Below are 24,863 nucleotides of genomic sequence, written 5' to 3' on the forward strand. Positions count from 1 at the left end.
GCATTGCAGACAGGTTCTTTATCGTCTGAGCCACTAGGGAAGTCCCTGGCAGCCAGGATGCAGGTGACTGCTCTCCATGTGCCCCGGGCACTTTGTGGGCACGGAATGTTCTCCACCGTCTCTGCCTGCATCTTTCCTCCCTTCAAGGCCACAGGAAGGTCATCCCTTCTCTACCAGGGGACCCAGAGAGGCCAAGTCGCTTCTGAAGTCCTCTTAGCTCATTAGGCAGAGGCAGGATCTGAGTGCCGGAGGTCAGGCCTCAAGGTTGGAGCATCTGGCTGCATGCCACCCTCACTTCTGGGGTCTCTTCGTCAGGTCACATCCCCTCTAGGAGTCCTCATGTCAGCATGCAGTGGGTTGGTTAGACAGGGACATTCCCATCTAAGAGGCCCAAAGACATTGGTTTATCTCTGATTTCCCCGCAGGTCAGCTTGCAGGATAGAAATGCAAAGTGTGAGATCCCAGCCCGGACTCATGCCCTCTGGGGTGAGGCCTGCGGTGTGTGTTTACAGAGCCCTCCAGGGGACTAGGGGGCTGTCACCCTTCACAGACGTTAAGACCTTGCCCCTCAGGAAATGAGGGTCACCTGTCCCAGCAACTGCCTCAGGAGACGGGAGGGAGACAGTGTTTGTTCTGAGCTTGTCGGCATGAGGGCAGCAGCTGGAATCAGCCAGAAGCACCTCGCACGATGGTGGGGGTTGGTGGGCCGGGGCAGGGGTCCCAGCCACAGGTACAACCTCTGGGAGGCGAGGACTGGACATCTGGGCTCCCCCCACGTCTCCCTGTGTGTGGTGCAGAGAACACAGGTCTACCTGGGCACCTGCTGAGGCTCACGTGAGCCTCTGAATCTCAGACTCAGGATTTGAAAGGTTTTCATCGAGCTGTTCTGTTCTCCTTTAGAAAACCTGCCTCATCCTCCTTTGCTGAGGCTGCGCCTCCATGGCGTTAATTTCCCTAGTGTTGTTTAAATAAATTGCACATATTTGCTACTATTTTAAAGCTGTGAGACAAATGTAATAACAAAATCTGGAGAAGATCGATGCCAGACCTGAGCTAGCTTCGCCGGGACGGGAAGACACACCCGCTCCTCTGGGGGAGGGACGGCAACGCCAACAAGGACGAGCCATTGCCCAAGGGCGAGTGCTCGCTTCTGGACCCGCAGTGACCTCGGGCCACTCAGATCATGGCTCGCAAACCCAGATGCACAATCACACAGATGGGAAATAACGCTGTGGCCACTGTGGAGAGTATATCTGAGCAGATGACAGCAGGCATTTCCCCATGTGCCAAGGTCACCAGTGCTTCTGAGCCACGATGGTGGATGCTGGGTGAGACACAAATGTGGCCTCTGTGCTCCTGTTACTAAAAACCACACATGTGCGTGTTCATGTCCAGGCCTATATAGGCACATGCATGTATGGAGACGGATACATATGTATATGTGTACATGTGTACATATGTGTGTGCTCTGTATGTCTCTCTCTCTGTATATAAGGTGTCACAACTTTCTCAGAACCAACAGCCCGGCCCTGATCCGGTGACCAAGCCCACATCACTGGTTCCTTACAGACACTTCAGCTCAAGTCAGAGGCCTTGTAAATGGTAGGGGGGGTGGCTCCTGACTGCTGGGCTGGCCTTGGATTCGGCCACACTCGTACCTGCAGGTCTGCAGAACGGTGAGCACTGAGGAAATTGCCTGGTGGTCTGGTCAGACCCTCGATCCAGCCCACCTGCCTGCAGAGTTGGCAGCTGCGGGGATGGTGTGCAGCGGGGGGTGGCATTTGAAGCCTGACGCGGTTCCCCTGAATTCTGTACATCACTCCCTGCACCTCTGTCCTGTGAGTCTGGGTGGCTGCTGGCTCTGGGGACCCCTTGGAGCCCTGACCCTAGGATGGGGTGGCAGGGGGGCTTCTACGGGGACACCTGGAGGGGCCAGGGCTGTCCTGCCCGCAGGTATGGCCTTTCCCCAAGAGGGCAGATGAGGGTGGGGACCATGGCTCCCAGGCATAGACGATGAAGAGACTGGACGCTCGTTTGTGGAGCCCTGAGTCTGCCTGCTCCTTAATCGGCTCTCATTTACAAAGCATCTCTCCTTTGAGATGGCCTCTCCCACTGAGCCTTAATCGATCGGTCTCAGCACTGGATTCTTCTGCTGAGGAGGCTCTGAAATGGTGAGCTGCCCAGAGGAGCTTCCCCGGGGGCGGGGAGAGGGGTGTCCTTGCACCAGGCCTGGGCCCTGAGTGAGTCTTTTACTTCCCCTGGGCCTCTTTCCCTCTCCAGGGGCCAGATGAGCTCTGGAAGCAGCTGGGCTGTGGGCCAGAGGTGGGGAGTGTCTGCCTCAGGTTACAATCTGGGGAGGTTAGGTGGTCTCATTCCCAAGTGATACAGGTGAACTACAGGGTCACATCCTCAACAGACATGCACTCTGTAAAGAAAACATCCAGTGTTTGTGTGGCTGCTTGGGCTGGTCCCCCGGGAGGGGTGTGCGCCCTGCTTTTCCTGTGGCTCTTGGGGGTCTGTGGTGCCCAGGACAGGGTCTAAGACCCTTCCAGGTCACCTTGTCTCTGGGCTCAGTGCTTCTCTCTTGGCAGGATTTCTGGACAATCTCAGGTGTAGCATCCTCTGTCCAGGGATGAAGGGATGCACCCTCACACTCAGGAATACACTTCAATGAACTCAGGAGAGAAAGGGATGCAGGAGGACAAGGACTGTCCTCCTTTCTCAAGGGAAGGCCATGGCCCCAAGTTCGCAGACAAGCTGCATGATGCCCGCCTCCAAAATCATCACTTTCTACCCGCTCCCTGCACTGAGCCCAAACCTGGAGCCCAGCAGTGACCCTTGTGCCCATCTCCCCGAGGTGGCTTTCTCCCTAGCTCCTCACCGGGCACACAGTCTCATTTTCTTAAGTTCCCGCAGCCCTGCGCCGGCCCAGCTCTGCTCTCCTTTCAACGAGGTTGTCCTCTGAGTCTGATTATGAGCGTAATTGAGAGCGACTCCCCGGTGAGGTCTTCAGGGACTTGCCGACATCAGGAAGAAGCTGGGTCATTTCCCTCCCATCATCGTTCACAAGTGAAAGATGAATAATGCAAAGCTATCCTGGGGCAGGTTTTAAATTATCGTTTCTTTTTTCCTTCCTTTTTTTTCAAAAAGGAAAAAAAATGAGAGAGAGAAAAGTGTCAGGGGAGGACGATAGTCATATGCTCCTCCTCCGATCTATATGCAAAAACTTATAATTGGTTATATTTTCCCGTACTGGTAGGAACACAGAACTATGAAGAGCTGAGTGTAAGCAAATAGGTGACTCAGAGAACACTCAGAAGTGAGCAGGGAATACAAACAACCCAGGCTCTGTCTCCAATGTAGAAACTCCTTCTTGGCCATTCTGGATTGAGGAGGGTGTCAACTGGTTAGCAGTGGGTAAGTGGGGAATATTCACCTCTCCCGGTGATGGGAGTGCAGGTGAGGGTCCCACCATGAGCCAGTCTGGGTCCTCGGGCTCTTGGCTGTGCCTGAAGCAGGTGGACAGGGAGCAGGGCCCGGGACACAAGCCCAGGTCATCACATGTGGGTGCCCGGCCCTTCAGCAAAGTGCAGTGAGCTCCACTGTCCTCCAGAGAAGATGGCTCCCCAGAGGCTTCTGCCCTCAGGAGACGACACGGATCTGGAAGTGGCTTAAAAACTCCCAGACCAGTGTGTTTCTTAAGAGCACCAGTCACCCCACCCTTCAAAGACGGGGTCACAGATGAAGCCTGACCCCCCCACAGCCATTGCATGAAGTTGTCGGGTCCCAGGCTGCTGTGCCTCAGTGCCGTAAATTTCCCCCACTAAAAAATTATTTATTTATTTTTGGCTGTGCTGGGTTTTCGTTGCTATGCAGGGTTTTCTCTAGATGCGGTAAGTGGAGGGGGGTACTCTCTAGTTGCGGTGCACGAGTCTCTCATTGCAGAGACTTCTCTTCTTGGGGAGTACAGGCTCTAGGGTGCATGCCAGCTTCAGTAGTTGGGGCACATGGGCTCAGGAGTTGTGGCTCCCTGGCTCTAGAGCACAGGCTCAGTAGTTACGGCACATGGGCTTAGGGGCTCCATGGCGTGTGGGATCTTCATGGGCCAGAGATCGAACCTGTGTCTTCTGCATTGATAGGCGGATTCTTTACCACTGGGCTGTTAGCGAAGCCCTCCCCGCACTTTCGAGAGAACAGCATAAGCACAAGTCCACCCGATTCAATAAAAGCTAAATTTATTAGAAAATGTTCAAGCTAGCTCCCTGTGGGACCTGTCCACCAGGCAAGGTAACCCTGATGTCCACAAGGATGCTTCTTAATCAAGGGGTGCAGGGTGGGCTCCCTCCCCCCAGAGGTGATAGTGGGCTCTCACTACCCTGGGCAGCTTCTTCTGGGGAAGGTGCCCCACACATTCCATCACCCTTGATGGGCAGTGCAACCCCGGACCCTTAATGCTGAGAGACAAGGCTTCTGTGAGGCTGGAGCCTGTGACTGCAATTTGCATAAGCAGATAAGGGAGGGATGATGCAGGCAACAGGGAATCCTGTTCCTTAACCTGCTAGTCTTCCCTGCTCTCTGGTCTCTAGGCTGGCCATGTACCCGGGAGCCATGTGCCAGCACCTCTCTGGGTGGTGGACGAGGAGCTGAGGATCAGAGGTCTGGGACCAGGACCTGCACTGAATTTCCTGGGAGATGCGGGGAGAGGAAGTCCTCAGGTGGAAGGCCCTGGGAGCCCTGATTAGGCTGGGGCTCCTTCTCTTTCATCACAGAGGTCAACCTATGCCCATGAGTCTCACTCTACTACCATCTCTGGGTATCCACCCCTTTCCTTTAACCAGCGTCCAGCCCTGCCTGCTCCTGCACCTTCTTAAAGTGACGAAGATCGCTCCCAGTCTCACCGGACCCTCTTGGGGGCCTTGATATTGGGGAAGGGGGTGGCCCATCCCAGCAGAAACATGACTGATGTAGGGCTTGGTGCTCCCAGGTTACAGAATTTGTGGGTCTGTGCTCAGAATGAGACATGAGGGGATGATACGCTGTGTCTGCGTGTGGACTCACACTATGTGTGATGGATCGCAGGTGCATGAGAGTCACCCTCAAGTATCAGTGTTATTTACGGCTCTCTCCCTGGTCTTTGATTCATCAGCCTTCCTGTTTCCATTGCTTCCTTACAGCTTTGGGTTAAACATGCTTCAAACAAGGAAACAGCGTCCTACCCATCCCAACTCCCCCAAATGTCAGGTCTAGTACTGATTTTCACTGAGGATAATTAGATTTCATGAGAAAAAAAGAGAGGCACCAAAATCTATAAGATAGTTCATTCCTCTACCTCTGACTTCCCTTTCAATATACATTTGAAAAATGGTACATTTTGTTTGCCTGCAAGCATGTATATTTAAAATATTTAAGTAGGGTTCTGTCTGCAGCCTTCTGGCTGGTTTCCATGGCAGCTAAGGACCGACAGAATAAAATGGTATTTAACAAACACAAAATAAAACAACAGAAAGATAGCTCCCTTCTTTAACAAATAGAGCATGGGAGCCATTCTAAACAAACATTTGCATGAGTTTAGTTCTGAAAAAGCACTTAGTGGAATTTTTTTTACATCCATAACACAATGGGGAAGACCAATGCCCTATCCTTGCCCCCCCCAAGCAACTATGGTATTTCTTACTTCCCATCTCTTCTAAGAAGGGGAGACTGTTTTGAGAATTCCCATAAAAGTCGTGGAAAGAAAGGTCTTCTGCACGAAACAGCATGATTATTTCCTTGTGTATCCATATTTGGAAGGAAAGTCTGAAGCTAACACTTCTGTGCTCGCTGCCTGGTGTGCGGGGGATGCGGGGGTGGGGTGGAGTGGGGGATGGAATGGACTCCCCAACCCCCCCGGCCTTGTTCACTTGTATCCAGAACAACCCAGGAAGGGACGGGCTGACATGGTCGTCACTCATACTTGGGCAGAGGTCCAAGGACTGGCCAGGTTCATACAGCTGTGACGGCAGCTGGGGTCTGAACTCGGCCTCCCTGCTCCTCACTCACAAGGTGAAGCCCTGACGCGGAGGGCGGATGTCGCCGGGCTGTGCCGTTCTGACACCACTGCCACTGTTGCCTGAGCAGACGGGTCAGGGACTGTGGGGGTGGGAGCATCCCTGGGGAACCACTGAGCCCTGGTTCTTCAGGCAACTTGTTTCCATCACCATCATCCTCAGGGAAGCTTTGTGTTCTCAAGTAGTTTGAAAACCTCATTTCTCTTAACAGACGCTTAAAGCACACCCCTTGCCCTCTCCAGCCTTATGTCGCAAAACGAAGACACAAGATAATGTGTCTTCCAGGGCCTGAGAAGTTCCCCCTGATCCCACCTGGCTCTAACCCAGGCTCTCTGCACTGCCAACATGTGAAAGCAGGGCGTGCTCTGGGGGGTGTCCTGTGCACTTGTAGGGTGCTTGGGTCCACACGATGCCAGGAGCACCCCCAACCCTCTGTGACAACCCAAACTCCAGGCTTCTCCTCCTGGAGAAGCCCCGAGCGCCCCGCTGGGGGACCTGCTCTAGAGAATTAGGACAATTATGTTTTGCCAGCAACAACGTAAATGAAATTACTCTTTAGTTTACAGAAAGAAGTACAATTACAGTAAGAGAAGATAAATAAATTAAATTAGCAAGTTAAGCCAAAATGTATGACTTTTTCCTGGAGTTGCAAGCGGTGGGACTGGTTGGGATCGCTCACGTTGGTGTCAATTAGTGAGAAAAGCGGTCCGTTTCGTCAGCGTGGATGATTCTGGAAGGCTTCGGTCAGGACGAGCGTTTTGTGGGTGGGGAGGGAGGGTCTCTTTCTGTTTGTACTTGCATCTTGGCTCCTGCACAGCTGCAGGAGAGGCGATGAGGGATGCAGGGGTGTGTCCTGCAGAAGTGACGGGTGTCCCCTCATGGGAACAAGGAGGCAGAGTGGTGGACTTGGCTGGGTGGGGATGGCTTCCGCCCTCTGAGGCTTTCGTATTTTCAGGAAAAAGAGAAGCTGAGCGGGGGGAGGTGCTAGGATCCAGGTGGTGGGTACTAGGTGGTGGGACCTCCTGGAGCAGGGAATGGACAGTGGCCGGCCGGAGCACAGCGGTGAGATGTGATGGTCCCCAAGGGGGGGGAGAGACAGCCGGGCCAGCCCCTGGGGGCCTTCAGCCCACTTAGTAAACCAGCCCTGACCGGAGCCCACTCCTTGCCTCTCTCTCAGCAGAGACACAGCAGGAAGCAGGCTGGGCATGGTGATGGCCCAGCCAGGGTTGCTGCAGAAAAAGCCTCACCCTCCCACCCTTACTCTCAGCTCCCCCTGGAATGTCGACACATCTTAGAATAGACACAAATACCTCTTGAAGGGCCACCTGACCTTGGCTCTGCCTAAGGGTGCTCCCCTAGCCCGAGGGTGCTCCCATCTCTATCTGCTTTTCCTATGTCCGGTCTCGACTCAGATGTCGCACTCCTGGCCCCCTGGACAGACCAGCAGCCTCTGCCTTCTACCGGCCCAGCCCTGGGCCATTCCGCACTCCCAAGACAGGCCAGGGAAAGTGACCAGTGATTGTCATGCATTTCTCCCTGGGCCTGGACCCTGGACACCTCTCCTCTGCAAAATGCAGACCCTGACACTATTTCAAGGACGTCAGCAGCCTGAAACGTGGTCCGAGTTGGCCCTTTTCCACCGTGTCACTCCTGCTCTCCCTGGGGCAGCCGGGAGCCCTCCAAAACTGCAGAAGGTGCAGCTTCCAGGGGTTAGAACTCACTCCTGCTTTCGCACTTGCAGAGTTAACAGCTGCGGATTTCTGGGGAGCGCTGTGCCCCCACTGAGGTCTAAAACTTGTCACCCATCGCTGGGCAGGTCCACCCGGCTGTGGTCACTATGGATTTCCTTCCTGGCGGTCTGTGTGGGTCTGTGACATGGACACTCGGTTCTCGAATCCCCCGGGCAGTCAAGCCTGTCCCTGAAGCACCGAGCTCGCCATCACGCATGAATGTGGCTGCCGCCCTCCAGAGAACAGGCGCATGGACAGCAGTGTGCTTGCTCGCCGGCCGTACTCTCATGTATTGGCCACACTGGGAGTCGCTGTTTCTGTCACGTGGAGGCCACCTTTCGGAAAAGCATAAAAGGACCGTCGTGCTACTTTCTGAAGGTGCATGCACACTCTGCTTCCAGGGCTCCACCTGATGACCTTTAGGTGACACTGTGCGTGGCAGGCTCCACTGGCCCCCTTTGGTTAAGACTCCCAAGTGGGCAGCGTAGGGTTAAGGCATGGGTGCTGGTCCTCTGGCGCTCATGAAGGGCTGCTTGGGGGCCAGCCTTTCCTTAGGGCCTCATTGCTGGGGGGATGCGGTGTGTCTCAGAAACAGCTTCTCAGCCAGGTCCTCTCCATTCTGTGTCCTGTCACAGATCTGAGTGTCTGTGATACAGACGGGCTCCTTCTACTCACAGAGGCAGACGATGGGGATGGGGCTTTAACACCTGTGGTCTTGGCAAGATGTCCTGCTGGGACTGGAGACCCGAGCAGCGGCGGGAAGAGGACTGGAAGCTCTGAACTCTCATCCGCCTTCAGGAGGCTACATGGACGGTGTGTGTCTCCACCCCTGGGGTCGGGTCTCCACCTGGCGACATCCCCAGTGACTGACTGTCCTGGGCCCACCACAGACAGGGGCTTCCACGGCGGACGCTCATGTCATGGTTCTGGAGGCCAGAGGCCAAGACCAGCTGTGGGAAGGGCAGTCCCTCCGCAGGGCCGAGTGAGAGGCTCGCTCCAGGCCCCTCTCCTGGAGCCTGGTGGTTGGCGGTGTCCTTGTTTTGCAGAAGGGTCACCTCCATCCTTGTCTTCATCTTCACACAGGTCCTGCCCGGGACCGTGCCATTGTGCTGTGCTTAGTCACTCAGTCGCATCGGACTCTTGGCGACCCCATGGACGGTATCCTGCCAGGCTTCTCTGTCCCTGGGATTCTGCAGGCAAGAAGACTGGAGTGGGTTGCCATTTCTTCCTTCAGGGGATCTTCCTGGCCCAAGGACTGAACTTGCATCTCCTGCACTGGCAGGCAGATTCTTTACTGCTGCACCATAGGGGAAGCACCAAGGACTGTGTCTGTGTTCAATTTTCCTCTTTAATAACTTTACCAGTCCCCCAGGATTAGGGTTCCTCTGCCCCGAGGACCTCACTGGAACTAATTACGTCTGACAACCTGGTCCCATTCTGAGGAATTGCGGGCTAGGACTTCCCCACAGGAACTCTGGGGGCACAGTTCAGCCCAACACTTGGGGAGGTGGAAATCCCAGGGAAAGATGGCGCTTTGGCATCTGGGCTTGGGCACGGGATAACGCGTGACTGAGTTTATCTTTCATAGATGCTGACACACTCTACAATCTAATATTAGTTTCATAAACAACAGTTTCCTTTTTTGCAAACTATACCCACAGGTCCTATTGACACTTTCAAGTGCTGCACAGCCAGCCAGATGACGAGGGTGCAAGAACTTGATCTCAGTATCGACTGTGAGGCCGAACGTTGCTCCAATTCCTTGGGGGCGATGCAGCTCTCCCGTGGGAAATATGTGACCTCATTTGCATTTTCTAATTGAATTGCTATCAGCTTTCCTGCAAGACTGCACACAAAAACCTTCTTCCAGCTTCCAGCCCTGCTGGTATTACCCACAAAAAGACCGTCTTTAAATGGTTGCTAAGAAGGGAGAGGAAAGGGAGAAGTTGCCAGGAGTTTATGGTTCACCTGACCATAAAGCTGCTTTTGCCTGCTCCCTGAGAGTCGCTGAAATAACGGACTAGGGAGACTGTGCTTGATGGGACCTGACGCGAGAGAGCAGGGATTTACGGAACCAGGAAATTAGGGGGTCCCTTTGCACCCTCCTCCGGGGATTCGCCTCAAGTCTCCTTTCATGAGAGTTTCTTGGGACTTTTAACGCTGCAAATGGCTCCTTTGCGGCAGGCCCTTTGACTTCCCTGGTGGATCAGACCAGGGCATCTACCTGTAATGTAGGAGACCCGGGTTTGATCCCTGAGTGAGGAAGATCCCCTGGAGAAGGACATGGCTGACTCTCTCCAGTATTCTTCCCCGGAGAATTCAACGGACAGTGGAGCCTGGCAGGCTACAGTCCATGGGGTCACAAAGAGTTGGACATGACTGAGTGATTAACACTTTCACTTTGTGTTTCTAGAACCTTCTACCAGCAGAACTCCCACTTGCAGAGTCCCCCTTGAACTCCCCACCTTTCCAGACCCAGCCAGAAAGCCCTCTGCATGCACTGAAAAGATGCTTTGAAATTGTGAAGTATAAAGGACCTGTGGGAAAGTGCTTGCAACTTCAGTAAACAAACACAGGAATGATAACAGAATGAACACCTGGCCCAGGTCCCCCCACTCATTCCTCAAAGCCCCCTAGGCCCGCCTCCTCCTGCTTCCTCTGTGAGGTTGTACACACACTCCATGTTGTCCACGTCTGGACCACAGTCTGCATTTCCTGGCCCTCTATCCCTCGATGCATGTCTGTGGGATTTGCCTTCCCTGTTCATTTTTGCTGCTACACAGAATTTCGCTGCACGAAGCCACCACCAGGTTCTTAAACAACCTAGTGCTGATGAGCCTTTGGGTTCTTTTCAGGTTCATCAAATTCTGGTGCAGAGCTCTTGGTATGAATGGGCACATACTTCCTCTGGGCTTGTACCTATAACCAGTGGCATGATGAAAAATACACACTTGGTCTCTGCTCCTCATTCCTGACACAGAGCTCTTGAAACCCCTGCAACCTCTGCAGTGATGGATTGACAGGGGCACCTTACCCATGGCTCCTAAATCCCTAGGAATTTCCTGGGTGATAAAGCATCTTTTGTTCTAGTGAAGTGATGCTGGGTGGGCTCCTGGAGGGGGCTGGTCACCAGAAAGTCTGAGTCATGATTAGGAACTTGGAGCTGTCAGCCCCTTGCCCACTCCATCCACTGGGGAGGGGAGAGGGGCTGAGTTGAGAAGTTGAGTTTATGGATCCTGCCTGCAGGATGAAACATCCATAAAAGTCCCTGAGCTCTGGGGTGTGGAGAGCTTCTGGGTTGGTGAACACATCCATGTGGCAGGAGGGTGGTGCACCCATCACCACGGGGATAGAAGCCCTTGCATTTGAGACCCGTCTGGACGTCCCCCTACGTAGTGCTTGACCTGGACATTCCTTCATGATAAACCAGGAAGAGTAAGTGTGTGCTGACCCCAATTCTGCGAACCTTTGTAGCAAATGATTGACCAGAGGTGTGGGTGGTGAGAACTGAGTTGGACAGGAGCGAGTAACCAGGAGGAGACTCACCCCTTGTGACCCACATGTGACGGGAAGTGGGCTTGTGGACTGAGCCCTGAGCCTCACGGTCTGTGCTGACTCTGGGCTGCGAGGGTCAGAATTGAAATACTCTAGAGAACTCCCAGTTGGTGTCCATGGAAAGTCAGAGGATTGGCTGGGGTGGAAAACCTATAGCTTTGGTGTCAGAGGCATGAGAAGAGGAACAGTTTTCCTCTCAACTAGGCAAAGGTATATTCAGATTTAAATGGAAAATGCTGATTGTTATTGGAGAGGCTGTACCATAATGCATCCCCACCAAGCACATGGGAATGCCGTTTCTCTGCGTTCTCACCAATGTGAGAATTGGTACTGCCAGTCTTTTGAAGGCTAGTCGTTCTGGTAGGTTTTGGCTTTTATCTGCATTGCCCTGCTGAGGTTGACATGTCTTCACACTGACCCGCCACCAGACTCTCCTCTTTCATGGACAGCTTGTTGTTTTTTAATTTTTCTCCTATCAGCTTATTTGTCTTTACATAGTGATTTGAGGCTCTCTCTATATTCAGGTGGATAAGGAAATGGCAACCCACTACAGTATTCTTGCCTGGAAAACCCTATGAACCGAGGAGCCTGGTGGGCTACAGTCCACAGGGTCACAAAGAGTCGGACACGACCGAGCTTGCACACTCATCTATATTCAGGACGTGCCTCTTTGTCAATCATTAAAAAATTATTTATTTTTAATTGAAGGATAATTGCTTTACAGTCTTTCCGCTTTCTCAAGTAGTGATAAGTAGATTCTCATTTTTCATGAAGTCAAATCATCAACCTTTGCTGTGGTCTCTGTGCTTCATCATATATAAGAAAGCTTTCCTCACACATCACTCCCAATTCTCTTCTATTTGTCTGCTTTGTCTTGCACACTCAGAGTTACACTCCACCTGGAACTGATCGGGGTGTAGCATGCGGGTGGGGGTCACTTGGGACTTCCCTGGTGGCTCAGATGGTAAAGAATCAGCCTGTAATGAGGGAGATCTGGTTGAGAAGAGCCCCTGGAGGAGGGCACAGCAACCCACTCCAGTATTCTTGCCTGGAGAATCCCCAGGGACAGAGGAGCCTGGCGGGCTGCAGTCCATGGGGTTGCGAGGACTTGGACGTGACTGAGCGACTAAGCACAACAAAGGGGTCACTTGACTTTTCTCCTTTTGGGTACCCCATTAGCCCAGCATCACTTACGGAAGACAGTCCTCCACTATTCTAAGTAGGCTTGGCAATTTTTTTTATTAAGGGGTCACACAGTTAAATATTTTAGACATTGCAGGTCAAGAAGCAAAGTCGAGGATATTAATTTAAGTGCTTATACAACCATTTGAAATTACAGAAACCATTCTTAGCTTGCAGGCCTCAGCAGGCAGGTGGCAGGTCAGATGTGACCTGTGAGCTGCAGTTTACTGGCCTCTGCCATCCAGCTCCACTCATAAAAAATCCAGTGTTGGCACTGTGTGTATTTGACGAGGTAAATCAAGTCATTTACGTGAAGTTGGCGAATTTTGTTGTATAAAAGTTAAACCTCCATGAAGATGAAAGCGAAAGTGAGTTGCTCAGTTGTGTCCCACTCATTGCGACTCCATGAACTATACAGTCCGTGGAATTCTCCAGGCCAGAATGCTGGAGTGGCCTTTCCCTTCTCCAGGGGATCTTCCCAACCTAGGGATCAAACCCAGGTCTCCTGCACTGGAGGCGGATTCTTTATCAGCTGAGCCTATCCCTTCTCAGAGGAGCTTTCCGACCCAAGAATTGAACTGGGGTCTCCTGCATTGAAGACGGATTCTTTACCAACTGAGCTATCAGGGAAGCCTTCCATGAAGATAAGACTTTCCAAAATGTTAAATATTTTTTTCTGTACTATTCTGTTCCATTTGTTTGATCTCAAACAGTACCATCTAATGCCTGTAGTTCTGTGGCTCTCAGATGGGGCTCCTGGGGAACATCTGAGGATGACATGAGGCAGCTTTGCTGCAAACAGGGGTGGTGGGGTGCTGCTAGCATCTGGAGGGGGGCAAGGGATGCTGGCAACCATCCCACAGTGCACAGGGCTGCCCCACATCAGAGATGGTCTGGCCTCAAATGCCAGCAGTGGTGAGGCTGAGAAACTGGTGTGGTTTATTCGGAGTCCTGATGTCTGAAGCACCTGGGCCTCCCATTTTTGTGTCATTCTAGGTTATTCCTGCATGTGCGCTCAGTCATTCAGTTGTGTCCAACTTTTTGAGGCCCCATGGACTGTAGCCCACCAGGCTTCTCTGTCCATGGGATTCTCCAGGCAAGAACACTGGAGTGGGTTGCCAAGCCCTCCTCCAGGGATCTTCCCAAACCAGGGATCGAACCTACGTCTCCTGTGTCTCCTGAATTGCAGGCAGATTCTTTACCACTGAGCCACCAGGGAAGCCCTTTGTATTTCTCTTTAAAAATTTAAAGTCAGCTCTTAGCCTTTCTATAGAAAAGCAAAGGAAAAAGGTGTTGGATTTTTGCTGGGATTGTGTTAAATCTATAGAAACCTTTGGGTAGAATTGACATCACCATAACATTAAGCCTCTTATGAACAGGGTGTATCCCTCTATTTTCAAAGATCTTTAAGTATTCTCAGTAATACGTAGGGAATTCCCTGGTGATCCAGTGGTTAGGACTTCATGCTCTCACTGCCGAGGAGCCGGGTTCAATCCCTGGTGTGAGAACTAACATCCCACAAGCTGCAGAGTACAGCCAAAGAGAAAAAAATTGCTCTCAGTAATATGTAAGGGTCTTGTATAATTAATGCAGTTGTCATCGGTATCTGGTTCAGATTTTATTTTCTAACTATTCCTGGTCTGTTGTTGATGTTCAGTTGCTCAGTCGTGTCCAACTTTCGACCCCATGTACTGCAGCATGCCAGGCTTCCCTGTCTTTAACTATCTCCTGCAGTCTGTAGAGATGCAATTGCTTTCACATCCAGCATCCTTGCTAACATCATTCATTAATTCCAATAAATTAGCCACAGATTATTTTGGATTTTCTACATTCACAATTATATAAGCTACACATAATGCTAGCTCTGTTTATTCTGATTTCTTTTTCTTGCCTAAACTCACTGGCTTGCAGCTCTGGTGTGTGATGTAAGAGTGTCCGTGCCCTATTTTTGAAGTCAAGGAAGGCTTTGAGTAGTCCAACTGTAGTTCAGATGTTTGCTATAGATACTCTTTGTGAGATTAAGAATGGTTTCTTTTCCTCATTAGCTGAACAGTTTCATCTTGAAAGGAAGTTAAATTTAATAATCACTCTTCAGATGATCATGTGATGTTTATTCTATTTTGCATTACTTGGATTAATGTTTAAGTGTTAAACCAAATCTTGATTTCTTGAAACAGACGAATGTGGCCATTGTTTATCCCATGTAAACATGGGGGGATTCACATGTGTTAAAATTTTGCTTAGGTTTTTTCCCCATCTATTCTGAGTGGACAGGCATGTAATAATCCTCTTTCTCATGGTTCTTTCAAGGTCCTTGCTGGCTTTGGGAAAAGTTCCTGTTGGTCTCAACATGGTCCCCATTTGGTTGGGGAAGCCATCTCTCTTGTAGGATGAGTTTTAACTCCTTTTGGCTTGGGTAAAACTTAGCAGTGGAGCCATCATGGTGAGAGTAATTTTTTGTGTGTGATAAAAATCTGAACTAAAACTTTATTCACAATAATAAAACAGTTCAGATGTTCCTTTCATGTTAATTTTGGTAAATTTTATATTCTAGAATGTTATCTATTCCATCTTTGTTTTCAAATATATTGGTATAAATTGTATATAATGTCCTCAAGTGACCCTTCTAATGTCTGTGTGATTGGTCCTGAAGTTCTCTTGTCATTCTAAATAGGAATTATTTTCAGGTTTTTTCTTAGTCTAACTGAGCCGACTTCTGTCTTTGTTGATTCTATTATTTTCTGTTTCATTATATTCTCCTCTTTGTTTTATTATTCCCTTCTTTCTACTTTGTATTTAATTTCCCATTTTTTAAATTTCTTGAGATAAGTGTTAAAATTGCTGATTTTTTGCAGTCTTTATCTTCTAATATATGTATTTAAGGCTAAACATTTCCATCTGGCATGACTTCAGTGATTAATACATCCCAACTAGTTTTATTACTCAGTTCAAAATAATCTCCCATTTCCATGTGATTTATTTTCTACCCAAGGGTTAATAAGAAGGCATTTACTTAACTTCCAAATCTATGGGGATTTTTCAGTAATTTTCCTTTTTATCGATTTCTAGTTTAATTGTTCTGTGGTAAGAAGAACAGAAACTACACTTTGATTCTAAACTTCTGAAGCATTTTGACGTTTGCTTGACGTTTGGCTAATTTTTGTAAGTATTCTGAGTATACTTGTAAACAATCTGTGTTTAGCAGCAGTTGGTTTCTGTGCTTTATGTACATTTCACCAAGGTCAGACTTCTTAATTCTGTGCTTCTAATCTTCTGTCTCCTTACTGAGAGTTTGTCTGCATATTCTATTGTTTACTCACGGATGCTAGTTGAAATCTACCATGGATTTCATACTTGTTTATTTGGCTGGTATTTCCCTGCCCCATGCTCTTACGTCAAGCTTTCCTGTATCCTTACACTTTCTAGATGTATCTTTTGTAAGCTGCCTGGTGGCGGTTTAGTCGCTAAGTCATGTCCTACTCTTGCGACTCCATGGACTGTAGACTCCTTGGACTGTGGCCTGCCAGGTACCCCTCTGTCCATGGGATTCTCCAGGCAAGAATACTGGAATGGGTTACCATTTCCTTCTCCAGGGGATCTTCCTGACCCAGGAATCGAACCAAGGTCTCCTGCATTGCAGGCAAATTCTTTACTGACTGGCTATAAGGGAAGCCCTGTAAGCTGTGTATGGATAGATTTTGAAAAATATAGTCAGTTTGTTTTTTTCCAAGTACAAGAGTTAATCTATTTTTAATGATTACAATTAACAATATAATTGTAAATCTACCCCATGGGTCTTTGATTATTATCTGCTTTTCCTCTTAATTTTTAGTTATCTTATCTTGTTCCTCCAGTCATTTTCGGTTGAGTGCTAGAAATTGTATACAAAAGAAGACAGATATAATTTGAGGTCTGACATGATACCTTCCCCTGGAGAAGATTGACATTTGCTTCTGGCAGGTGACTAAGGACACCAGCCATCTGGATCACCTCAATCCATTTACACAGAGTGACATTGTTCAAAGGCCGGCCCTGCTTTGTAAGGGCGCATCAGCCAGTGTCCCACACCGGCGCTCCTCCCTGTCCTCCCAGGCACCACCCTGGTGAGGACCCCGTGGCCGAGCAAAGGACTCAGAGGGCTGGGACCATGCCAATGACAGCAAGAAGATCTACTATTTTTCACCCCTTTGGGGACGATGGTCTCATAGAGTCTGCACCCTGCCTGACCTCGCATCATCCCACATAATCCTCTTAACAACCCCTGGGTGGGATGTAGGCTGCGTTGCTGTCCCATTTTCCAGAGTAACAAAGCCTCAGAGAGGTTGTATGCTTGTCCCAGAACATCAGCTGGTAAGCTGGAGGAGCTTGATCCAGACAGACAACCCAGGGCAGCCAGGCTCTGTTATGATGCTGGGCTCAGCTGTGCCTAGAAAGTCCCTTATTTACTCCTTTCCAGAACATCAGTTCTCCCATGTAGCAAGAGGCTGCAGTCACACAGCTCAGCTTCCCCACCTGTAAAGCAGGGACAGTGACAGTGTCCACTTTGGGAGATGTTGTGAGGATTGATGTGGACACACTTAGGGGAGGGTTCTAGAAAGTCAGGGCAAGGCTGTTTGGGTTTGAAGATAGGAAGCACGGAGCGCTTAGCAACGAAGGTGATGGGAAATAAACAAGGAAGGACTGGCTCAGGTGGGTGGCAGGGACGTGCCCACTGCCTACACGGTCGCGTGTCATCTGTTCAGGGTGCGGCCCCATAGTCACCCCACGGATGCCCTTAACCTGGGACGTGAAATCTGCAGATCAGGTGCTTCTCTGCCCCGCCTGCCGTGGGGTTGGAGGTGCACGCATCCTGGGGATTGTCTAATTGCAGTCACCTTCTTGGAAGATCAGGGGATTAACTGCCTCAGAAATCACTTCATTAACATGCTTGACAAACGGTGTCATTATGTTTTTAATTAGTGCCTTTTATCTGAGGCCATCCATGGGCTTTAGAGAGCCCTGCTCCTTGGCCACAAGGCACTGTTTCCGTTTCCGCATTGCAATTGCAATCGAGATGTAAGCCTTCTACTGCTGCCCTTGGCTCAGCCCTGGCAGGGAGGGGGCCTCCATGAGGGCCATGTTGCCCACCATGGCGTGGCTGGTCATGATCACTCAGGAAGGGATGGAAAACCACATCCATCTCAGGATTTTCAATATCCTCAAGGTGAGACTCATGGTCTGAGGGGCACCCCTGTTAGAAGTGTGTTTCAATACTTAGCTAGTTCAGCACACCCCCGAGGGCACTCAAGATGTCATCAGCAAAGGTGTCAGCCCACCTCCCAGGATAAGGCTAGCCACCGAGTCACTGATTTTCTAACCTAAATCACCTCCTGGTGGTTTAAACATATGGCTTAAAAATAAGACAAAAATGAAACACAGCCCCAGTTTTCCAAAGTGAGTTCCTCAGAACACCTGCCTTGAAAAATTTCCCATAAAGAAGGTTTCTTTGTCAAATAGGTTTGGGGAAACTTACAGACTGTGTCCTACTGGGGTTTGCTGAGCACTTTAGTCCTGTGAGGTTCTGGACAAATCTACAGAAAGGCATCTGGTCAATCTGGTCTAACCCTCCACTTCCTGTGGGCCCTTCCTGAAGGAATACCCCTGGATGCTGTCCTGACGGGCTGTCCTGCTTTAACTGCTGTGTGTCTTTTCTATTGAACCACATGCATATCATAACACCAACGGCCACAAGGCCTCTCAAGGGTTCTCCCTCCCTATAGGTCCACCTTCATGTAGATGGACGTGCAGTTGGACCCACCATGCGGGTCCTCTGGGCCGCAATTTCTCTGCTGACCTAGCAGCCCCCAGCCTGAGGCCAACACAGCTGCTGAAATGCAGGCCAAGGTGAGCAGAGCTGGTCCCCGCAGACTCAGGAAACCTAACGTGGGCATTTCTGGGGGCTGAGGGGTCTGGACCTGGAGTCCTGGGGCACACGGGACGGAGAGGTCTTTCAGGATCGGGGGGCGGTTGGGGGAAGGTGAATTCACCCCTCCCGTCCTATCAACACAGCCATGAAGCTAAGTTAGAGGGGAAGTCAGAGGGAGGGCTGGGGCCTGGGGACATGGGCTGGTGTGTGTTTATGTGAAGTGTGCCCTCCCTCCTCTCCCTCCTCCCGTTCCTCCCCCTCCTCTCTCTCTGAATCAGTCTCACACCAGCTACCCTGCCTGCCTTGCCCGGCCAGCCATGTGGCCTCTGTCTTACTTCTCGTTCCTCTAGGCCTCGGGAGCCCCCAGGCTGAGGGGCTACAAGGTTAGGCAGGAGAGGTGCCCAGTGAGAAATGGAGCCATGAGGACCTTCTTCACAAAGGAACTGACCATCAGGGTGCTGATGACCGTGCCCCAAGCTGATGGGGGCCTGTGAGCAGCCCTGCTTGGGAAGGCGGGAGGTCAGAGGTCGCCCCCAAGCCTTGTGCCACCCACTCAGGTGTCTGCCTCTGCCAATCAGGCTCCACTCAGCCACCTGAGGAGGAAGGACATGCGCCCAGGCCCTCCCTGCGTGCAGTCATGCTTCACCTTGTGTCCGGAGTGTGTGGACGAGGTCTGGGCCACCAGCAGCCTCACTGCAGCGTCCCAGCGCTCAGCCGTCTGGTGGTCCCACGCCGTCACGGTGAAGGCCACCTGCTCGGAGGGGATGCGCAGCTCCCGGGTGGCGAAGACCGTTCCGTCGGCCCCGACCTTGAAGTCCATGCTGTTTGTCTCATAGTGCGTCCCCTTGGTCCCCAGGCAGCTGCTGAACTTGACTGCAAGAGAAAGGGGATAAGGTCAGGGTGGGTGGGAAAGCCTGGTGGGCAGGCGTCTGCTCAGAGCTTATGTTCAGCTGCAGTCCTCGGTCTCTAATATGGGTGAGAAAGCGGTTATTTAACTGATTGCTTGACCTTCAGGTACTGAGTTTTATCTCTGTGTGCGCTTAGCTGTGTCTGACTCCGCGACCCCATGGACTGTATGTAGCCCTCCAGGTTTCTCTGTCCAGGGGATTCTCCGAGCAAGAACACTGGAGTGGAATGCCATTTCCTCTTCCAGGGATCCTCCCGACACAGGGATCGAACCTGCCTCTCTTTCATTGTAGGTGGATTCTTTATCACTGAGCCTCCAGGGAGGTCCAGGGGTTTTTATTTCTACCTCCTGGGAATCAGCTGAGGCTTTACAAAAAGGAACAACAAAACACAAGGAACTTGCTTCATTCTCTCTGAAGCATAGCTGTTCTCATCTCTGCAAACTCATCCCCCTCTCCCCAACTTAACTACCACCTCTGGGCTCAACTGGAGTCTGAGTTGACGGGGGTGGCATTCAGTGGATTCTCTAGTGACCTTGGGCAGCTGGAGCTTTCTCATGACCTGGAAGCAGGCGTGTAAGGTGGACGGTCTACTGACCCCAAACATCCATTAGGCACCTCCTGTGACTCCATCGCCGGACCACTTGTGCCCCCCTGCCCCCTCCTTGCAGGAGAAGACAGAGTGGAAGCTGCCTATTGCCTGGGACTGCATCAGGGCCTTTTTATCCATGTACTTCTGTAGCTGCCACCTGAAGCCATGGTAAATTACGAGGCACCCACAGCCAGTGTCACATTCTGCTGATGAAAGTAACGGATAAAGTTACCTAACATTTATAAAAATGTGGGTATCTCAGCAATTACGGTGGGAGGATTGGTTTTTTAAGCAATTTCACTGTCACAGCTTACATGATTTAATTACTATTTATTCTAGAAACTAAAAAAAGCTCCTTATTGTTAGTTCTGATAAAGTGTTTCCCCCAGGTTCACCTTTTATTGTTGGCTGCCTTGAAATAATAAATAACATGAACGTTCCCTCGTTTCAAATACTTCACTCCAGACATCTCCCCAGTCACCGACACCTCCCACTCGTGGGTTTAATACAAAAATGCTCTTCAGTGTGATGGAGCCAGGCGTCTCCGCGTGTGCACAGACTCCAGGGTTCACAGACGAGGTCCTCGGGTGGAAGAGGGCAATCCAGGTGACGAGTGGGTTGAGGCTCCAGGGAAATGCCCCCTGGGGAGGGAATAGTCACATTCTTTCCCAAGTGACAGGAGAATGCTAGGCTGCTTTCATTGTACCATCGCCCAACGGTATACAAATTAAAGTCAGCAACAAACTGAATGGATCAATCATTTCTGACGCTCAATTGTCTTTGACAAAAGATAAAATGACGATGCTGTGATTGCCAGAGATTAGCACAAAGTACAGAAATAAGCCCTTTGTTCTCTGAAAGCAAATTTCTAATATCACTAATGGGACTGGACAGCAGCAGGGAGTTTGCATTTCTTCCAGATTAAGTGACGGTGTTGCTGTATTTTTTTTTTTTTTAATTAGTGCAGAGCTTTGGCGGCATTTGAGGGAAGTGTGGACGCAGATGTCAGAAAAAAAAAAAATTACCTGCGTAGGCCCTGCCCCAATAGGAAGGTTGGGGCACCGTCCACAGGAGCAGGGACCTTGCAGGTGTTGGACATCCTCCGTGGATGGGAGACCCTCAGAACATTGAAGATGGCACTACCAGACACGACCTACAATGATAAAGCCAGCCTTTCCACGCAGGCGCCTTTAAGACCATTTCAACCCCGGGGTCTGACTAGGACCCTCCAATCCTGAGGAGGCACAGGGGCTTTGGGACAACACAGAACTGGCCTCTGGCTTGTGTCACTGCAGGCCGGCTGATCAGCTCCACCCAATGGCTCGTTTCATCACCTTCTCTGAGACTCCGAGCCCATGTCAGTGAGGAGGCGGGAGCTGGAATGTGTCTGTGGGAAGTTGGGGGCCGTTCCAAGCGCACACAGTCGGGGAGCTGGCTTTTCAGAAGGAGGAGAGTTCAGGACAGTGCCTTCCTGGGCACTGCTGGGTGACCATCTCTCTGTCAAAGGGAAAGATCAGGAAGGCTTGTTTTTCGTGACACCAGGGGCATTCATGGCACTTAAGCTCTGAATAAGTGAGTGCCCATCTGAAACCCTAAGAAATGTGGGTTTAGATTTCTCAATATGCAAACATTGCTCAGAAGGTTACAGACACTACATCTTGTCATAAAAATGGGAAGTGAGCTCTTGGCGGGTGGGGGAGTGGGCAGACTCCCCTGAGACACATCTGGGGTCTTGGGCAGGAGCTGATGCTTCACCCAGGAGCCCATTTGTATTTTCCTGGAGAGGTGTTCAAGGCAGTTGCCTCTTTATTGGTGGCTGGGAAGCTCAGAGTTGGCGCTGTAGCCGGGGGCTAGCCAAGTGGAGGCATTTACCACCCTCAGCGTATCCTGCCCAATTTTCTCTCTTTGCTTCCACTTCAACCTACTTCCCTCCTCTTGTTCCTTTTCATTTTGGGGTCTACCTCCTCTCTGCAGGTAAAGTCCTTCTCTTTTAGGGGTCAGAAGCTGTCGGGCCATGCACACCCATGGACTCCTCTTGGGCCAGGCTGGATGCTGTGACCCCAGCATGAATGTCCTCCAGCCTCGTGGGAAGAAAACATCTATGCAGAGTTGCAGGCACCGGGGTCATGACCTCCTCCAGGCTCCACTGGAGAAAACTGCCTGGAGAGGTGATTGCATCTCCTTCCATCCGTGGCTGGGATATGGACCCCCTGGTGTGCTTGCTCCCCGCAACCCAGATCAGCCACACATCTCCGAGGCCTGCTAATTGCTTCCATTAGTTTTAAACAAACTTGACAAGAGGCAGAAGGATTCCTGAGAGAAATCAGGTCCAGTTGATGAAACACACACAGTCACAGCCCGGGCTGCCTCTGTCCCCTTGGAGGTGTGGTGGGCTGTGGGAGGCCTGGTGGTCCTAGGGGGAGGACTCGGCCACCTGCCCAAGGACAGGGCCAGGGGTAGGGGCTGATGTGTGTGCCCCTGCTGGGATGCCAGGGTGTGGAGGGCCTGTGTGGGGTGTAGCTGAACTCTGCAGTCATGCCCACCCTGGCATGCCTCCTGGGGATGCACCCGGGACTATGGGTCTGTGACCTGACCAGGAGCAGGTGCTCTGAGCACTGGCCTTTGGGAGCACCAGCAAAGGGTGAACCAGGGCTGGCGCAGGCAGAGGCTGGCTGGATGAACCCAGCTCATCTCATACCCCGGCATGTCACCCATCCGAGGAGATGGGGAGCAAAGGCACTGGCCAAAGTCACACAAAGTCATTCACTGCACAAACATACTCATGGGCCCGTGGTGCCCGGCTCTGGGGATCTACCCAGGAAGACCTAGAGTGAAGGCTCCAGGTGGGAGGTGACTGGGAAATGGCAGTGTGGATGGTGGAATCTAGTAGAGGGCTGGCCAAGCTGGGGGGTCCCCGGGTGGGGAGCCCTGTGGGAGGTGTGGGGTCAGCCAGCCCTTAACATTCTCACCGTCTTGCTTGACTGGGAGCCTAGGTCCCCTTCCGCAGCTGGCCTGGCCCCCAGAGCCTGCCTCTCCATTTAGACTGCATTCCATTCCCAAGCCCTATTTATTTTGAGAACAGACACCCGCCAGCATCCGCTCTGCTCCTGAAATGTAACTTGATGCTGAGAAGGCCCAGCGTTTACATCAGCAGCAGCACTGTCAATGGCTTGAGAAGCACGTGCAAGAACCCAACACCCAGGAAACTCTCTAGATGGACACAACAGGAAAGGCTGAACACCAGGAAATTCAAGAAGAGCAGGATTTCATCTTCCAGGGGCCTCCCCTCTCTGACCCTCACCAGGAAGCCAGGGAAATGAAATGGAGGCTGATGGGCACCCTGGGCTGGTTGTCCTCCGGCTGGGACCAAGGGCAGGGATGCACCCTGCCAGCCATCTGTCGGGGAGGCGTGTTTTCCTCTGAGCCGTGTACATGTTAGTCTCTGTTCGTCATCCCAGTGGTGTCCCTGCCAACACGCCCAATGCGAACCCACGGAGTTATTGCTGGAATCTCTGTGGCCTCCCCCGCCCCAGGGCGTCCTGCATTCTGCCCACCCCTGGAAGGGCTTTGGCCCTTGGAGAAGGCAGCTGCACACACAGAGCTCCCATGGGAAGCACCATCCATCCATCCGTTTGTGTGGATTTACAGATGCCACAGTCAGCAAGAAGCACGTCTCTGCCAGATGGAGCTCAGGGTGGGGCAGGTCATCACATGGGGTGTGGCTCCCAGGGGTGGTGGGGTGGGGGGCTCTGCATGAAGGAAGGAGCCCGGTTCTGAGAGAGCCCAACTGAGATGCACAGCGGGGAGTGTTTTCCTAGGATGAGGACCTGGTGCCTTGGCCAAGCTCCAGGGATATAAGGGTCTCCAGGAGGCCTGGGCTGGGGTGGGCTTCCAGGTGGGCAGCATGTGCAAAGATGGGGGAAGGGCGGAATCTCAAGGACTGAGAGCCGCTGTGGTGGGAACTGGGCTGTTGGGTAAACCAGAGTCAGAACAAACACACAGGAAGGTGCTCAGCCAGCGAGGTGACCTGTCAGCCGTAAAGAACCCGCCTGCCAATGCACAAGACCTAAAAGAAGCGGGTTTGATCCCTGGGTCAGGAAGGTCCCCTGGAGGAGGGCATAGCAACCCACTCCAGTATTCTTGCCTGGAGAATCCCATGGACAGAGGAGACCTGTGGGTTACAGTCCATGGGGTCACAAAGAGTCGGACACGACTGAAGTGACTGAGTACACACTTAGTGCACTGGGAGGGAAGAACCACCCCCCGCCCAACTCTGGGGGTTTCTAGGAAGGTCCAGTGGCCTTTGAGGCTGAGGGGGTGTCTTGAGTGAACGTGACACCCTCTTTTGGAGCCAACGATGAGAGAGGATCACAGCCTTTCCCAGCCATAGAAACACCCAGTCAACTGAGTTGGAGGCCCACTGCTGTGACTTCAGATGTACGTCCTCAAAATTTAGCCACAGTGGATCATAGTACCCCCTATACCCACTTCACACATGTCTGCTTGCAGGAGAGGAACTCTAGAGCCAGGAAAAGATGGAGAAAAGGAAGAAAAAGAGTGAGGAATCCAGGAGAGGCTTCCACAAGTAGGTGGTTCACTACCCACCCAGCAAGGATGCATCACCAGGGAGATGTGTAGGGACGCCCTCCGTGGTGGGGGCGGGGGGCAGAGAGGAGACTGGCAGTGCCTGCACAACCTCAGGACTCCCTGCTCCCCTGTCCTGGGGGCCCCCGAGGGAGTCTCTCGTGGGTCATCCACTGAGCATGGCTGTGTCCCTGTGGGGTCTCCCATTATCCCTCAGAGTGCTGCCTGCTGACTGCGGGTCCCCGAGAGACTGTCACCATTGCCATTGTCCATTGGGAGGGCTGGAGCTGTAGCCACCAGACACAGATGCAGACGAGTGGTGGCCGGTGGCTGGGGAGTGTCTGCCAGGACGTATGGGGTCTC

General features: G+C 51.6%; 1 protein-coding gene across 1 annotated transcript in view; it reads right to left on the reverse strand.

The window, feature by feature from the left end:
* Positions 1 to 24,863, reverse strand: part of CDH4 (cadherin 4) — a 474,925-nt gene that overhangs the window by 107,313 nt on the left and 342,749 nt on the right. The window contains exon 3 of the mRNA XM_052650685.1: positions 19,066 to 19,292. Within this exon, the coding sequence (XP_052506645.1) occupies positions 19,066 to 19,292 (227 nt within the window). The remainder of the gene's footprint in view (positions 1 to 19,065; positions 19,293 to 24,863) is intronic.

Source organism: Budorcas taxicolor, chromosome 13 (assembly GCF_023091745.1).
Source record: "Budorcas taxicolor isolate Tak-1 chromosome 13, Takin1.1, whole genome shotgun sequence".
Taxonomy (NCBI): Eukaryota; Metazoa; Chordata; class Mammalia; order Artiodactyla; family Bovidae; genus Budorcas; species Budorcas taxicolor.